This window comes from Trachemys scripta, chromosome 17 (assembly GCF_013100865.1).
Source record: "Trachemys scripta elegans isolate TJP31775 chromosome 17, CAS_Tse_1.0, whole genome shotgun sequence".
In the NCBI taxonomy this organism is placed as follows: domain Eukaryota; kingdom Metazoa; phylum Chordata; order Testudines; family Emydidae; genus Trachemys; species Trachemys scripta.
The window spans coordinates 16,006,204-16,024,279 of record NC_048314.1 but is presented as its reverse complement, the minus strand read 5'-3'; the positions used below and the strand labels follow the sequence as shown (position 1 = coordinate 16,024,279).

The following is an 18,076-nucleotide window of genomic DNA, read 5'->3' as shown; positions in this document are numbered from 1 at the left end:
CTGCTCTCTTGCCAGTAGAAGTTCACTTATGGGGCAGGTCCACCACAAGTGGAATTTGAAATAAGAGCTTAGTTCAAGTGCCCTGCAGCAATAAGGATGGGAACCCCGACTCACCCACCTTGACTGTAGGGATATTTGGCGGATGAGCCTAAGCTCATAATGCCTTGGAGCATTTAGACATTTTAGGAGCATTAATCAATATCCATCCCACCAGCTCTCTCTGTACACATCATTGCCCATTATTCCTCGTCTCTAGATTTATAATTAACCCCAGGGGAGACAGAGTTTCCACCATTTGTTTTGGGCTTGTGCTGGTCTGTTCAGGCTTCTGAGTGTCATGTTGATGGATTTGGTTTCATATTCTTCACATGAAGTTGATCTCTTGTTCCAGCCTGCTGCATACCAATATGACACCTGATGTTTGTTTCTGTGGTAAGTTTGTTTTATGTGATAGGGTTATCAGCCCCATGCACAACCTTCGGTCCACAGTTCCTTATTCATTTTTCCGCGCTGTGGACACTTCCTCATCTGCCAACTGGGAGGGATGTGCTTGGTAGCTCTGGAAACTGGTGGACACCCTATGCACCTGGTGGTGCAAGAGGATAAAGAAGAAAAGGAGGCAGAGTTGCTAAGGGGATAGAGGACTGGACTGGGCCTAAGGGAACATAAGTTCTATTCCCAGTTTTGCCATTGGCCTTTTGGTAGACATTAGACAAGTCATTTCACCTCTGTGCCTCAGGTTCCCCATCGGTAAAATGGGGATAATGGTACTGACCTCCTTAGCACAGCCCTTTAAGATCAACTGATTAAAAGTTGCTATATAAGAGGTATTAAATAATAATAAAAGTTTGTGTTAGAACTTGCCTAATGATGCTACAACATGCATGGAAATTTAAGCTTGCCTTCTGTAAGGTCAGGTCAGTTAGAATAGCAGCTGAAATAAAGCTAAGGGACCAAGTTCATGTTACTAGCCAGTGCTGCTTACGAATGTCTCATCCGAAGTAGTTTGGTCTGCTGGCCCCGTTTTTCAGGAAAGCTGCAGTTTAACAGCTGAAGGGACATGGGGAGGACACAATGCCCATAGGTCATTAATTCTTGAAGCTGAATTTGCTGAAGGGATAATGGATGAAACCTGACTCTGTTAAGCTCTCTGCTCCTTTACTAGCAATGTTTAGTAGTTAATTTAGATCTCCCCCTCAGGAATTTACTGCCAGCAGTAATAGACCCTTAGGCACGCTCTGGCAAACTTTAAAAAATATCCTTTACCAGAACTCCATTAAACTGTCATATGCCACTTCTGAATTTCCTTTTCCAAAATTGCTGAGTGCCAGGATGTTGGAGGCTTTCTCTAAGCTTTTTCCAGTTGACCCCTTCATTCCTGCCCAATTCATTCACTGATGCCAAAATCTCTCATTTGTGGTGTGACAGTTCATCCCCATGGGAAAATGAATGATTTCCTTCATTCCAGCAGCATTGCTAAGTGAATAGGACTTTTTATTTATGAATGGAAGGTCTGAGACTGGAGCCCTTACTCACATGAGTAGCCCTATTGAAGTTAGTAGGATTACTTGGGATAAGACTGGACACATATTTATCATTGTAAATATCAGTGATGGAAGTGAAAATATAGGAGTTTGGTTTTGATCTTATTTGTTTTGGGGGTTTGCCTGATTATGAAATTAATCAGGGGAGGGACTAAATGACTTCCTAAGGTCCCTTCCAACCCTGATATTCTATGATCTGATCTGTTCTGTGATCTAATTCTCTCGCTTTTTTCGTTGGATGACGGCTTGCACTAAAATGACTCAGAGTAACATTTTTCAAAAGCAACTAAATCATTCTGGCCCCCGACTTCCAATGAAACCCAATGGGGCTTAGGCTCCTAAATCACTTAGGTTTTAAAATTTTACCCTGAATGTGTTTACACTGCATTGCATCTTTTTCTATTATTAAACCCCCACAAAAGGGAAGATCAGCAAGGTTCAAAGAGCAGAGTTGTTTCCTAACCATTGGCCACTTGAAAATAATTTTTGTTTTATGATTTAAAAATGGGGCACACACTGTTTCCATTCCCTTACTTAATTCAAGTAAATAGAGTTGTGATCAGATTGGAAAAATCCCTACTGTACTGAAACCAGCTGTTGCCATCTCCCCTTCCTTGAATCATTCTTGCAATCTGCTCTTAGCATGTGTGCATGTCTCACCTGGAAAGCACAGGCTCTCTTTGTCTCTGCTGACTCCAAAGCAGTGTGATAATTCATCAATAAGGTGAGAGCTTTGCTTAAAAATGACTGAGCTGAATTTCAGTTTGTACCCAAAATCTTTCTCAGAACTTGGCCATTAAAATAAAAAGTCAAAATCTTTGCTGTGAATAAATGAGATACTGATTATTTTCCTAAGAAGATTAAACTTGGAAAAGTTTGTGGAGAGGAAAAGCCCATGTGTGCCTCTTAACGCAGAAGTTACATCATTGCGCATTGTTGGTTTCACTGTATACCAGGTGAATTAAAATAACTTAAAAAAAAAAAAAAAAAGACATTCTGTAATCTCTTCTTCCCCTCTATCCCCAACCTTTTTCCTTTAGAATTTAACTTGGCTTGAGGAGAAGGAAAAGGAGGTTGTAAGTGCATTGCGCTATTTTAAAACCATTGTGGACAAAATGGCAATTGACAAGAAAGTACTGGAGATGCTGCCAGGTTCAGCAAGTAAAGTGCTGGAGGCCATCTTACCGCTGGTCCAAGTAGACCCACGGATTCAGCAAAGGTGAGTTTCCTTTTGGGGGGATTGTGATGGGGGAACGCCAGGCAATTTGTATTTTTTTGAAAAATCATGGCACACAAGTGGCATGAAATGCTGCTCTTGCTAATTATTAGTAAAAAACAGTGGCTGATTTACAAGGCACCTTTCAAACATAAGTCTAAAGGCAAATTCTCTGCTGCAAAGAGACTACAACATACAGTAGATAAGACAAACCAGATATTGGACTGCAGATTAGGAAAGAGAGAGCAAAAAGAGTTGGTTTGTGAGAAGAAGGAATGATTGATTCCTAGAAGTGAATTTGAAATGGGAGAGGACAGGGATGTGGGGCCTGGTTCCAAACAGCAGAGATTTTTAGTGGAAGAAAGTTCATTGCGTGGTAGCAGGCAGCTGACATTCACAGAGATTCTGCATCGGATGCTGTGCTCTCACTGGGGCTAGTGTCATTAGCAAGCCAAAAGCAATGAGGGCAGACAGCTTTTGGCTGCAAGTGAGCACATCCACGAGGTATTTCCTTTATGGGTGAAATTCTTCCACCTCTGCATTAGAGAAGTCTTCGACACGTATTGTAAATTGCCTATTTGGACGTCGTTGAGTCAAATTCAGACCTGGTGTAAGCAGATGCAACTCTGTTGACTTCAGAACAATACATGGTCTGAATTCATTCCAGGGTGTGCATTCCTCTTTAGTAGATTATCTGTGACTCAATTCCGCATTAAATCTTATGCAGTTGTACAGTGAGTTTGAGGCCAGAAGAAATCTAGTGACTTGCCAAGGCCACTACCTCAGCTTGGATTATAAGAACTGTGGACTCTTCAAGCCACAGGCCAGAGCTATATCTGCTAGATCACATAATTGTCCAGACTTCTGGAGCAGCTGCTTAGAAAACAAACTGCAACAAAACCCACCATTAAATAATGTTGTATAAACAAATCAGCACAAAAATATATTGGAAAATGCAGATGTGTGAGTCCTGCAATCCTGAGAGATTTCATGCTGTTCTTGTGTATTTTCCCACTGAATATCTCCAAATGCAGCTATGTTTTCATATAGAATGCCTCTTTGGTTTTATTTTCAAGTGCATTTTTGAAAAGCTGTCTGGTTAACTATTGCTGCTACCCCCTGTGAAACCTCAGTTACTGATGAGTCTCAGAGGCTGGCAGGAAAAAGAGGTGGTGTGATCTTCAGTGATGAAGAAATGACCGTATCCCTTACAGCACCACACTCTAAAGCCAGCCACAGTAGGGTGTTACTACCTACTCTGCTGAGAGCTTTCAGAGTCTAGGGTTTAACTGGGTTTAGTGATGGAACATCTGGGACAGAATTAACTTAATTGGAGTTAGAGCAAAACTGAATTTGGCACTTGGTTATTAACTTCCGCTAGTTTAGGAGAGGTATAACTCCTGTATGAAAGAACATGGACTAAACCTGTCCTTATTTGCATAAATCAGGCACAGTAAGGCCTTGTGAAAGGAAAAGGACACTGGTAGGAGTGGAGCCAGCCTGTAGACAAATGTGTTCCTACTGTACCTGGCCATTACGACGGGTCAGGAGAAAATGGATAAAGATCAGAGTGGCAGCTGAGGTAAAGGAGTACCATTTTAGGTTTAGTTTGTAGAGTTAGAGAGAGCAGTAGCTGTTGAAATTAGAATATTGTTCAGGTTTTTTGAGACCCAGAGTTCCTTTGGCTGCTATCAAGTTTCCCACAGCCATTAAATTCCTGACAAGCACCTGCTTTCACTTAATCAAATAAAAAGTCCCCTAACTTGTGTCAAGAGATCATGTAAAATGTCAGTGAGTATCTTTAGGATAGAAAATGTCATCTTTGTGTAGTCAATCATTTTCTGATTCATGTCTCCACAGGGCATGTGTTGAATTAGTTTACCTTACTGGGGAGATTGAAATACAGAATATGTCTAGGAACACAAATATCCTCTGAGCTGCCCTCTCAACCCCAGACAGTTAGATGAGGAGATCTGGGAGCTGGATGTTGGAATCTAGCCTTTCAGCAGGGAGCTTCCATGATCAATATGGGCTATAGTTATGTGGTCTTTTTCACAGGAGACACGTCTATACTTACCTCCGGGTCCGGCAGTAAGCAGTCGATCTTCTGGGATTGATTTATCGCGTCTTGTCTAGATGCAATAAATCGATCCCGGAAGTGCTCGCCGTCGACGCCGGTACTCCTGCTCGGTGAGAGGAGTACGCGGAGTCGATGGGGGAGCCTGCCTGCCGCGTCTGGACCCGCGGGAAGTTCGAACTAAGATAGTTCGACTTCAGCTACGTGAATAACGTAGCTGAAGTTGCGTATCTTAGTTCGAAGTGGGGGGTTAGTGTGGACCAGCCCTGAGTAATGACCTCCTCCAGTAGACAGTGTGTTAGGGCAGGAATCCTGTAGGCATGTTCTAGCGAGTTTAGCCCCATTCAGTAAGTGAGGATTTGGCAATCTCATTAAGCAGTGCCCTTTCATGCTGTACCTACGTATCTTACTCCTTTCAAGTAGTGGCAAGGCACAAAGGGAGATTTTGATGTTCAATCCCCCTCAAGAAAAATGTGCGAGGGTGGGTTGTTGTGCAAGAAAGCCATCCAATTGTTGTTGAATTCCTTTTTTGGCTTTCAGGGAAGCGTTTGCATCAAGGGGAAAAAAATTACATCTAGTACAAAGTGGGCTTTTCAATTACTGCCTTCTTAGAAGGAAGTGGATTGAAGATTAATGGTAAAGAAATCAAAGCCTTGGAAAGAGTCAGGGGAGGGACCTATTTAGAAAACATTTACTTCCCAGCTAACTTCTCTTGAAACAAGACAGAATACTGACAAGCACCATAGTTCTGAAAAATGTACTCTCCATTCTTTGCAGTCCTCCCTTTGAAGTTTTAGAATAGTTCATTACCCACCTAGGGCTTGATTCTGCAAACCTCATTCACGCAAGGAATCTCATTGAAGTTTATGGGCTTGATTCTCCTCTCAATAACACCAATCATTAAATCACTGGAGAGACACCAGCAGAATCAGGCAATTGGGAATACTTATGTGAGTTGGGGTTGCAGGACCACATCCCTCTGTTGTCCTGATGTATCTTGAAAACATCTTTCCTGTTTGTGATGAAGCTTCAAATTAACATGTTTGTTAAAAATTACTATTAGGTCTTTATTGGAACATCAGAAAGTGTCAGCACATCTTGTTTATTAGTGAAATGGACATTTTCAGGGCTGGTAGAGCAAAACCTTGTAAGTAGTTTTGTTACAATTGTATTTAGTTCTTCCTTTTTCCAGTAATCGTTTTTTTCTTCACAAAAATGGCTTTAGTGCTATTCTACCTTTAAAAAAGCCAAAACTGAAATTCATTCACTCAGAGCATTCAGAACCAAACTGTTGTGCGCACACAGTATCGGAAGAAAACTTTTCACAAGGAACGCAAGTTTAGTTCCACATTTCCAAGGATTAAGAACAGTGAGAAACTTATTCTCAGAATTATGAAAACATACCTTAATACCATTGTTTCAACAGCTACTTGAGAACTAGTAGCGTGACTGGAAAAGACGTGAAATCCATGCGTCATCTTGGTCCTACGTAAACACAAATTCCAGAAGAGGGAGTTAACAGAAGAGAAATTGAAATGGGGCACAGTGGAATTTTTACCTTTTGCTAACACACAACATTTGTTTAAAAATAAATTGTGGGATTGGCAGTAATTTCTCTATTAAGATAATTGTGCCATATTTTCATTTTATTATCTCTTGAACTCATTTTTTCCCCTCCAGTTCTGCCATCTCTTCCTGCTATAGCCGTGTGTACCAGAGTCTGGGAAATCTGATTCGTTGGTCTGATCAGGTGATGCTGGAGGGGGTGAACTCAGAAGACAAGGAGATGGTGACCACAGTGAAGGGTGTCATAAAAGCTGTTCTGGACGGAGTCAAGGTATGATATGCTAGATACTTCATGCTATAGATAGTATAAGGTATTCATCTTTTCTAAAAGATTTATTTGGAGGATAAAGACAACAGTTTTTAGGAGCATGTAAAACATAAAAATCCTGTTCTTGACATAAATAAATTCTTATCTCAGATATCTACTACAGCGTAAATGAGATTGCCTTATCTGATGCATTCCTTAAGGATCAGCACAAATGGTTAGCGCAACAATGCATGCTGATGGACTGCCAGAAGCAATGAACCTTTATTGTATTAAATTTTTAGTGAGCCTTCCCCATTCCGCATGCTGCTTACAGGTTGTAGTTCACATATTTTCTGTCTAGACAAAGGGTAATGGAAATGTTTCCCGTTAATGCTCAGAGAGAATCAAAGATGCCAACCTCCACCTTTTACATTAATGAAAAAGTCTGAATCAGTAGTATGATGCTGCTGTTTCCATGTTTCTCCTTACCATGTCCCAGGTCTTTCCCCACCTTTCTGATGTTGTGCAGCCCAACACTCTAGCAGCCTCTCTGTTGGGTCCTACCACCCTTGAATTAGATGTTTGAACCCCCTGGAGCTTTTCTTAATTGAATACTTTATGTTCAGGGTCTCTTGTCAGAGGCCCCCGGGCACTAGCAAAGAGGTTGTCATATGTGTTGGAACTGTATTTTGAAAGGCAGGGACATCTTAAGTGCAGAAAGAGGGAATTAAGCCTCTTATGCCAAACTGAATCAGACCTCTAAAGGTCTGTTTAAAGGATCAAGGACTGAGGTACAGTTGGGGTAGGTTCTTATTCCAGCTGATCCACTTAACTCATTCTTATTTCCTTAGAAAAGCATATAGTAATAATTAATGAATATGTAGCTCTGATATAGCACTTTTCATCAGTAGATCTCAAAGCACTTTATAAAAGAGATCAGTATCATCATCCCCATTTTACAGATGGGGAAACTGAGGAACAGAGAGTGGCAGTAACTTGTGCATGTCACCCAGCAGGCCAGTCGCAGAGCCAGGAATAGAACCCATCCTGAGTCCCCATCCGGTGCTCTGTCGATTGGGTCATGCTGCCATCTTTTTATTGTACTCAAACTTGGCTTAGTTTCTGTTGCTTGGAACTCTGTGTGAAAGTGAATCGCATCTCTTGGGCTTTGGTCATCGCCAGAAGTGTTGGCGTGCTGCTCTGAGCATCCATCTTTCATGTCATGCACTTTAGTTAGTAAAAATAATCCTATTAGTTCTGAAGGTTTTTAAAGTTATTTATTTGAAACAAAATATTCCCATCATCCAGAGAAGTCACATTTCCAGCATTGTTCTGCATGGTATGCCCCTTAAACTTAGGCACCAAATATCACCTAAAATGGGTGTTTAATTCTCAGAGTGGGATGGGAGGGGAAAAGGTTGGGTGTAGAACTGTATGGTCAGAGCCTCAGCAGATGTAAATTGTCGGAGCTCCCTGGACTTCAATGGCACTGGGGCAATTTTCACCTCCTAAGGATCTGCCCCACAGGTTCCAAACAGCCAACAAATAGGGGAGGCAGCGAAACACTGGCTGTGACCTTGTTCAGATCTATCTAGTCCTGTGCAGACTTTGACGTACGTATGTGTGTGTGTGTGTGTGTGTGTAGACTTGTTTGTGTGGCGAGATTCGTCCTGTGCAGACCTGTGTCACTGCACAGGTATAGATAAGAGTTGTGTGTGCAGACACACTGCATAGAAATAGAAATACCAATTTGGTTTTAATTTAAACCATTACCTTAAATATCTGGTATCTGTACTCTTGGCTAGAAAGAAGACAGAGTTTCAGTGTAAGTGCGTGTAAGAGACGTGAAAGCATCTTTTACTGTGTGGGAAGTGGGGAGTTATTTTAGAAGAGCCAAGCTGACCATGATATCTGGAAGCAGGAAGTGAGAAATTGGACACTTCTCTACTGCCCGGAGCAATTTCTGTAACATTAGTAAAATCTCCACCAAATCCCAGTTCTACATTTTAGTGCTTACTTCCCTCTTCATTCTCAGTATCGTGCTTGGGACAGCCAGCTCCTTTTATTATTATTTGCTGTATTCATCTCAGGTTTGGTTATTTATAACAAGCAAAATTCCCTTTTATGATTACACCATTTAAAAAAAAAATCCATCTCATTTTGGAATTTCCAGTTTGCTGAAGTAGCAGGGAGTGCAGAGATAGCAGTAATTACACATGATTAAAACTGACAGGAGCCTTTTTACAGTTCTGATAAGGAGTAGCTTGGTGCACATCTGGCCCAGTTGCTTAACCCTCTGTGTGATGGACTAAAGACCTGGGAGTGACTCTCAGGCCTCTGACTCCTGGGTTAACGGATACGGGGGAGGGAGAAAGTAGGGGTATGGAAAACCTGGTGGTGTTTGGTAATGTTTTCAAAATTTGAAGCACCATTGACTGGTTTCAAAGGGACGGCTTTTAATGCTTGGCTGGAGTTTTGTGGTAAGGACATGGGAGATGGAGGGATCCTCAAGCTTGGAGCTGGGTGAATAACTGATTTTTCGCTTTGGTCACAATTCCAAAAAAATTGGGGAAACATTTCAGTTTGGGTTAAACTGACTCTGAAATTTTTTAGAATTTTTGGTGACTTGAAAAAGTTTGTCCAAAGTGGGGATTTGATCATGGGTCTCCGACATCTCAGGGTGTGCTCTTATCACTCGGCTAAAGGTTATGAGGCGTAGCAGTAGCGGCAGTGCCATCACCATGTCATTGCCCTCCTTCTCTTCTGGCCATTTTGTGAATGTCTGAAAGTATTTGTGTCAAATTGTGACTAGTTTTGGGTCAACCAAAACTGTGTTTTTCTTCGAATAATCTGTCTGGAAAACTTCACACAGCTCTACTCAGATATGCGTTCATTTGGGACTTGAAGGGACTGGGAAATAACAGAGCAACGGAATTATGGGCTACTCCAAAGTGTTGTCACTCTTATGCCATGTCAGTGCATGTGATGAGAGGTATTTAATTTCCACAGTAATGGTCTGAAATATTCTTAGCAGTGCTTTAAAGCCTCAATTTAGATTGTTTTCCCCTGATATGATCTCTAAATTCCCATATGCAAAAGAGGCTTGTCTCTTGTTATAAAGCAGTGAAAGGGGAAAATTGGCTAAGCATGTTAACTTTCAGCCTCCAGAGATTGTCAGCATTGTGGCAACGGTTGCCAGTGACACAAACCTCATCATCATTCAACTCGAATTGGTTAGGTTTATTAAACACAATGGAGGAGGAGAAAAGAGGAAATTCATCAGCAGACTTACCTTCGCTGTTCCAAGAGCCTCTCAGGCATATTTCAGCTTTTGGTTTAACTACCATTCATTTCATTTAGTTTTCTTTTATGCATTATGTGGTCATTGATCTTGCTCATAAATGCCTGATAAAGGGCCTGATCCAAAGCACTTTGAAGTCTGTTGGAGTCTTTCCAGTGACTTCATCAGCAATTGGATCTGGTCCAGAATGCACAAAGGCAGCAATCAAGTGAGTCACCGCTCAATCTTGATCGTAACTTGGTACATGAAATGCCAGCTGCAGCACAACCCTTTTGCAGCTCTGTGCTAGTAGGTGTAGTGGATGTGATGATGTCACTGCATGGTTGCCTTTTGGGATCCCAGTTTCCAAAATCCCACTGATGCTTTTCCTTGTGCTTCTGTACAAATGGTAAAGGGAACTGCAAAGCTAAAATGAAAATGGAGTTCATTCTATATTTCTCTAATAATCCTCAGTACCCTGGTTGCATTCAGGCACTCAACACAGAAATAAATTTTAACTAATATGTTTTTAATTCTTTTCCTCCTTGGTAAGATTCCCTTTTGTACTTTAGATTTGTGGTATTTGTCTGGGATGTCCCAGAATGACACTTTCTTAAGAGAATTGCTAGCAGGATTTCAGAGCCTGAGGGGAATCAGATTTTTAGAAGGTTAGTTAAAACTTGTGCTGTGTGCCCCCTTAGCAGAGGGGACATTCAGCAGAGAAATCGGAGATTAACTCAATGTTCGCAACTTCGCAGTTCCTCTTTAACTGAGGGTGTTTGGGTACTACAGTTTTCGTGCAGTGTTTCCACTGTACATCAGCACAGTGTAATTTATAGATACAGTCATAAGTCCTGAAGCTCTGTTGCTACCCAGTTCAAATTATTAACACTTAGACAGACATGGCCTGCCCTGGGTGAGGGCAGGGGCCTGTTAGAGAAGGGGTTAACTATGGCCAAAGTGTTTTCCTTAATCCGGACTTTCTTTCATCCTTGGCAGACATGAGCCTTGCACTTTCCACTGAACTCTACTCACTACAGGGGCTCTTCTTCCATCTGTCCTAGATAGGAGCAGCTTTGTAGCACCAGTCATATCAGACACGCATGCTCTGTCTGCTCCTGCATCCGGTTTTATTCATCATATGTGGTCTCTCCAGGGCTGACATCTCGAAAGCTGGGTGTTTTGCTCTGCTCTTGATAGGTGTCCAGCCTTACACAAGGTAGATTGATTTTGAGCGCAAACCAGTTATGTAAACATAACTCCCAGTACCAAAACAGTCTGTAATGGGCGCATCGTCTTGTTGATGCATGTTCATTACATGTATAGTGCATTGCTGTTTATTCCTCTCGTTGAGCACGTGTTGTCCCTTGGAAGTTTAGGTTTTGTAGGGTCACTTGAATTGACTCTTTTCCTCAGTAGGATGATGGTGATGACGTTGTAGTCATGTTTACTCATATTTTATGAAGCACTGACAGTTGTTTTCTAACTCATCAGATTGGGATGTGCAGATGTTAGCTGAATTTCAGGTTGCTTTAAAAAAATTAGTCCTTTGCAACTTCCTTTGACTAACGTGCAGGGGAGCCAATATGATCTGATAGCACTGGTAGTTATCCAGTCTGATTGGACCAGGGCACATGTTTATAGCTTTGAGCAACAGATCTGTTTGTCTGCCTCTAACCACCATAAAATGTGCTCTCCACTACAATGGCATTGTTGGAGCATGAGTTATTGTTTTGACTGCTAGCAGACTTGTAGTTCAGGATTATCATGCCCTTATCTCTTTATCCACAGTCTTATCTGTTATAGCCAGATAGACAGTACAGAAGTTCTCTATATGATCATGAAACTTCCATAACTACAGTATTAAAGGAGGCAGGGCTTTTAAAAAATTTAACTGTACATTTAACTCAGACAGCTGAAGGGAATCCTATTGAAAACTAAATCATACTTTCTGATATTTACATAGCTATACTTTATTTATAAAACTTAAAACAATTTCATTCTTTTATTGGTTGACCAAAGTGAGGTCCTACACTCAACTTTATTCATATTCTGTTATTTGACGGCTTACTTGCATTTCATGTAAAATTGATAATGTGTCTTAGTGAACACCTGTATTTGGAGGCTGGATTAGTCACTAGTGTAAGTGAGGTTGCCTTATAGTCTTATCTCAACAGAGTTATTGGCTCATCTCCTTTGAGGTGCTATTAGCCAGTCTCTGAAGTATGATTCAGAGAGCTTAGGAAGGAGGTTAGCTTATTTCTCACTAAATGGAGTTCTTTGAAGTTTCCTTCACTATGTGTGAACAGATTGCTCCTTCTGGGTTAAGTGTTTTTAGTAGATTCATAGATCCCAAGGCCAGAAGGAACCATTGTGATCATCTAGTCTGACCTTCTGTGTAACACAGCCCAGAGAACTTCCCCAAAATAATTGCTAGCACATATTGTTTAGAAAAACATCCAATCTTGATTTTAAAATCCTCTATGATGGAGGGGATTGTGCGTAGTGCATGGCTGCTGGCTGCCTCCGTGCCACTTTAAGCTTCACTATCTAAAGGCTCTGACGCCCATACAGAGGTGGGCATAAGACGGCCCAATTTGGGTGCTCTACAGGAGATGTTGTCCACGACCTCCAGTTACTAGTGAACCCATTTGACATGTCTGTTTTTTTGGAGACAGTAGAGTGGCTCGTTTTCCTCTGGCCTGGGACAAAATGGACATGTAGTCTTTTTGGCTCAACTTTCTTATTTTGGATGTGTTTTCATTTGCAACTGGAAATTTAAATCCATGCAGAAATACATGGTAAGAAGATGTGTGCCACTGTCTCGTTCTTCCATGTCTTGGTCTCCAGTGTTGATGGAGTGAATGATGTTGCTAGTAAAGCCCATTTCAAGTGAAAAGATGAGAAGTAGTAAAAGTAAGAGGCAGGGAAGATGGCACATCCAAGCCAGGAATCCCACTAGCAACTCTGGTTGTGAAGAGTCGCAGTGATTAGGAGAAAGCTGTCTGTTTAGAAACTAGGTCCAGAAGGTCCTTGCTAAGTGCTGCTGCTGCCTAGTGAGATCCATCGTGAATTCCAACATTTTGCAAATTAGCAAGGTAAGTAAACACAAAAGCAGGCTTGTGCATTACAGAATGTGTTGTGTTCTTTTCTTTGGAGCACTGCCATTTCTTTTAGCTACTTATAATATTTCATAGTATGCTAGCATTGCAATATGGAGGAGATTTGGTGCTATGACACCTTGCTATAGGTTGCTTCCTGAGAAGAGCAGAAAGATTACTATTACCGTGTTACATTTTAGCAAAGGTCCATGGTAGTTATCTTTTGCTGTTTTTTGCCTTTATATAGGAGCTGGTCAGACTCACAATAGAGAAGCAGGAACATCCATCTCCCACAAGCCCAGTTAAACCCAGTTTACCAGCATGTAAATCTGACAGGTGGGTCACCAACAAATGTTTGATTGGGGTGTTTATATATAAACAGACAGTCACGTATCTTGATGTCTGCGTGTGGGTTGACTTCTTGCCCCTGGTAGCTGAATACTTTAGGGCCAGGATCTGGCGCACTTCCTCACTCAGGGAAGCACCATACTCCTCAGGGAGTCCTATTGATTACAGTGGGGCTACTTGAGGAGTAAGGTGCTACTCAGTATGAGGAAGGATGCTGAAATCCGGTAACAAGAAATCACTTGCATTTTACATTGTGGATACATATGGAGTTTTGCTTGGAGATAGTATTTTTTGTATTTCACTGTTATTTCTTTTAAATATGTATTTTAAAGTATATGTATAAATCACATGCAGACAGCATTCTACAAATTGTGCTTTGTGCTTTGCAGCCCCTCCGAGCTTCCCCTGACAGACAGAGAGATGGAGATTCTCAACAAGACAACTAGTATGACTCAGTCTGCTGAGATACTGACTGACTCCATGGACGAAGAGGTTGCCCCTCCCAAACCCCCTCTACCTTGCATTCGCGTGGCAGAAAACAGGTAACCCTGACATGCAGTCTGCCTCTCTTGTATGCTGGTCGCTATCGTATACAACCTTATTACATTAGCCCTTCCCAATGTAACTTATACATGAGAGAAATCCTTCTGTTGGTTATAGATGTCCCCTTGTTGTAAATACAACCCTCGCCATTGTAAACCCTTTCTCTGCTGTGTTGCATTTCCTGCCCTCCAGGGTGAATTCTCCGAATAACATTGAGTCCCTGGAAAATGTCTCTCCTTGCAGGACAGGAAGGATTTTAAAAATCCAGGACTTTGGGCTTGGGTTTTTTAAAGGTTTATTTGAATATAAATTGACATTTAAAGAAACTTTGCAAGACCAATGCTGTATTGTGTTTGAGACAGGCCTTACTGCCCCCTCTAGGCTGGCTTTAGCAGGCTCCTGTGGGAGATTGGACTTCTCCAGCACAGTGCATAATGGGGCATGATTTGGATCTAGGGGAGGTCAATGTCAGGAGTCCTATCACAGGAAACAAACCATAAATGAAGTAATTTATGCCCCTCTTCACTTGTTTGTCTGGGGCATTCAACACATTTTTAAAGTTAATGGAGTTTTAAAATCCACATGCAAATCATCTTTAGGTCTGAAGGGTGTGTTTGGTGACAGGTCCTTGTACTAGGAAGCCATAGTTCTATCTTTATTATCATTATTAGTATTTATAGTGCCCCCATCTCCATGGTATCTCGGTGTACTTCATATGGCTTACATTTTCCGAAGGGAAATCTGGCAGCTGCTGTGGATAAAGAAAGCTTTAATAGGTCTTCATCTAATAAGCGAATCCAGAATTGCCTATTGGAAGAACAGGAGTCTGAGAGTCAGGATTCCTGGGATCTATTTCCAACTCTGCCACTGGCTTGATTCCTGTTTTGAGCAAGTCCCTTTGCTTGTCTGTACTTTTCTTTCCCCATGTGTAATTTTAGGCTAACACTTCCTTTTGAAAGCACTTGGAGATCTTTTGATGAAAGTGTACACTATGTAAGTGCAAAGCATTCTTATTTAAAAGTACATGAATGCCTTGGAGGATGACATTTTCCTGTGCTGTGTTAGTTATATCCATATGAGTCTTGATCAATTCTCATTGAAACCAAAGGGAGTCTTTCTGTTCATTTCAGTGGGCATTTTAGCAGCCCATACTCTGTATGAGTGTGTTATAGAAGTATTCTGAAAATATCATGGGTGTGACCATTACAAAAGTATTGGAGATGATTGGAACTCACCACACGCTAGTCTGAGATCTCATGAAAAGAAAGATTTGATTTGCAGGACACGTTTTAAGGGGTTCTGTAGGTAATGCATGTTTATGGGCACTGGAGGGAACGTAGGTGGCAGGAGATCACAAGGCAGAAAAAGAAGATCTTGGATGGATGATGTGTAAACTTGGTTGGACCGAAAGGAATGAGGGAACTGTTCATCCACAAATATTAGCAGAGGATCATACAGTATGGGCTACCTTTGTTGCAAACCGCCAGTAATGGAGATACCACATAAGAAGAAGAATCTGCATGCAGTTAGTTGTGTGTTGTTCGGCACATTAAGAAACTGGTGAAAGGGATTCAAACTGTGTGAAAAAATCATTTTTAACTGTGGTGTCCTTACCCTTTCTAAAAAGTAACCACAAGAAAGTTTCTGCGCTCTATTCTGAGAAGCAGGAAAAACTGCTAGGCTTCAGCATGTGCATAAGCTGTGTGCATGTTACAGGTTTTACCCCTATAACACCGATGCTAGTTGGTGGTGTGAAAATGTACCTCATGTGGTTATTTAGAAACATGCAGGGTCTTCGGCTGTTGAGGTCTGCGGTTGGCAGTGACCATCACATTTCTGTGTAGTTTCTGAATTTGAATGTTCTGTGTGAAAGGTCCTGGCATATTCCGGAAAGAGAATGTGTGCATGCTCATTGGCACCAGAGAGCTTGAGCTTATCTGTGGTATTAGAAGCAACATCTGAACATACAGAGAGATCTGTCCCATGTACTGTGATAAAACCACCTTAGTGTAATAAGAGGTAGGCATTTCCCAGCTATATCCTAGTGCCAGAATATAGACCCTTCTAGTACAGACCATGAAAGAGTGTGGATGACCTTCTCCTCTATTGAGAGATGGTGCATAAATTGGTCAAGAATCCCTAATGTGGTGAGGCGGATAGAATCCTGGCTCCTAGAGCCTCAAAGCAACATTTTGATAATCAAGTATTTGAAGTAGCTGAACTTTTTTTTGTCTTGCAGCCCTCCTCCAGCATTGCCCCCTAAAAAAAGGCAGTCGGCGCCTTCTCCTACCAGAGTGGCAGTAGTGGCACCTATGAGTCGAGCCACCAGTGGATCTAGTTTACCTATTGGAATCAACAGACAGGTAATGGCATAACCCTCTAAAAACATTGGAATCATGTTCTGGAAAGAACGAAGCTGCTGTCTTCATTCCTGCAACACCCAGCCCATCTCCTCTCTTGACAAAGAACCCTTGTTTTAAAGAATTGAACTGGAATGGACACATTTTCCTTGGAGAGGAGATTCAGCTACCTAAAACATCATACAATAATGTGCATAGTTTTATTTTTTTTAAGGCTTCTGTTCCATTTAAATAGTAAATTGCTACAAACTCTGTTGTTCTGAGCTGTGGTGGATTTCAGTGATCCGAAAGAACAAGCATGCCTGTCTGTAACAGAACATAGTATGCAGAATGATTGGCTGAACTTACCAAGACCCAAGTTTCTGTGTGTAGCATGATTCATATAATACAGTGGGGAGCTCAAAACTTCATATGCAGACACTTGCATCTTAAAATAGCTGTTAACCTAAAGAGACTGGTTTGAGCAGCTGTTTTCTGTCCACTAATGGGCTTGTAATGGGTAAAATGGCTGAGTAGTAGAGGAATTAAGGAAATGATGGCTCTACGGGGGTTGTTTGCCTTCCCTCTGCCATTATTTGTCATTGGTACAGTGCTATAAATATACGTGCTGATTTACAGAACTAAGGACTTGTCCTCATTGCAGAGTTAACTTGATTTATAACTCGGGTCCCTTCCACGCACCAGAACACTTAACTCCAGTGTGGTGGTGCTTTTAACTCAAGCTGGCTGGTCCATCGGGGGTACGGGCTGCAGCTCAGGTTAGCTCAACTTGTCAGCTGCTAATACGACCACTCTGTGCTGCTAATCCAATCAGGCTGTGCCGCTCGAGTGTTATTTCTCAGTGGGGCTGCTCTCACTTGAGCTAGACTAGCTCAAGAAGAATAACTCGAGTTAACTGTGGTGAAGATATAACCATAGACACACACAGCTGACAGTCTAAAAAAGAAGCTATAATTTAACATTAGCTGCCCCCGCCTGCCCCGCGCCCCCTCCCATGTACATGCCTTAGTTAACCAGATACTCAGCAAACCCACAGCTGTTTAATGGGGACTCTCCCAGTGCGGTTGCCTTCAAGATGCTCCAGTACAAAGTAGTGAACAGGTGTGTGTTTTAGTGAAGAGCTCAGCCTTCTCTTTGACAGCATGTGACATGCGTTCCTGGATCTCAGTACGAGCTGTCTGAAATGCCAGCTGCACGTTTGAGTCAGTTGCTTCCTTTGGGGGGAGGGATAGCTCAGTGGTTTGAGTATTGGCCTGCTAAACCCAGGATTGTGAGTTCAATCCTTGAGGGAGCCATCTAGGGATCTGGGGTAAAAATCTGTCGGGATTGGCCCTGCTTTGAGCAGGGGGTTGGACTAGATGACCTCCTGAGGTCCCTTCCAACCCTGATGTTCTATGATCTTTCTCTTCCACCTTTCCACAAATAAACATAGCTTGGGAGCCTGGGCAAGCCTGTTCTAAGTGAGGTGTACTGTGTACACTCCCCTTTCTGCACACCGCCAGTGGGTGCCTTTTTCTCTTAGTATTTCTCCTGTTCACTGGCAAGCTGATGAGAATTTTTCTTTGTTTCTGCCTCAGGATTTTGATGCTGACTGTTACGCACAGAGGAGGCTGTCAGGCGGCAGCCACTCCTATGGAGGGGAATCCCCTCGCCTCTCACCATGCAGTAGCATAGGCAAGCTCAGCAAGTCTGATGAGCAGCTCTCCTCGCTGGGCCGGGACAGCGGGCAGTGCTCCCGCAACACAAGCTGTGAAACATTAGGTAAGGAGACGATCTCTTCAGAGCCATTGGGGA

At 42.1% G+C, this 18,076-nt stretch overlaps 1 protein-coding gene across 9 annotated transcripts in view; it reads left to right on the top strand.

Annotated features, from left to right (window-relative positions):
- RAPGEF1 (Rap guanine nucleotide exchange factor 1) overlaps positions 1 to 18,076 on the top strand; it is a 125,764-nt gene that overhangs the window by 55,353 nt on the left and 52,335 nt on the right. For all 9 annotated transcript variants that reach the window (XR_004648471.1, XM_034793573.1, XM_034793572.1 and 6 more), the window contains 6 exons: positions 2,585 to 2,763; positions 6,518 to 6,674; positions 13,279 to 13,367; positions 13,769 to 13,921; positions 16,162 to 16,285; positions 17,860 to 18,043. Coding sequence is in view for 8 of the 9 variants with exons in the window: in XM_034793573.1 (XP_034649464.1) it covers positions 2,585 to 2,763; positions 6,518 to 6,674; positions 13,279 to 13,367; positions 13,769 to 13,921; positions 16,162 to 16,285; positions 17,860 to 18,043 (886 nt within the window). In the remaining variant the exon portion in view is untranslated. The remainder of the gene's footprint in view (positions 1 to 2,584; positions 2,764 to 6,517; positions 6,675 to 13,278; positions 13,368 to 13,768; positions 13,922 to 16,161; positions 16,286 to 17,859; positions 18,044 to 18,076) is intronic.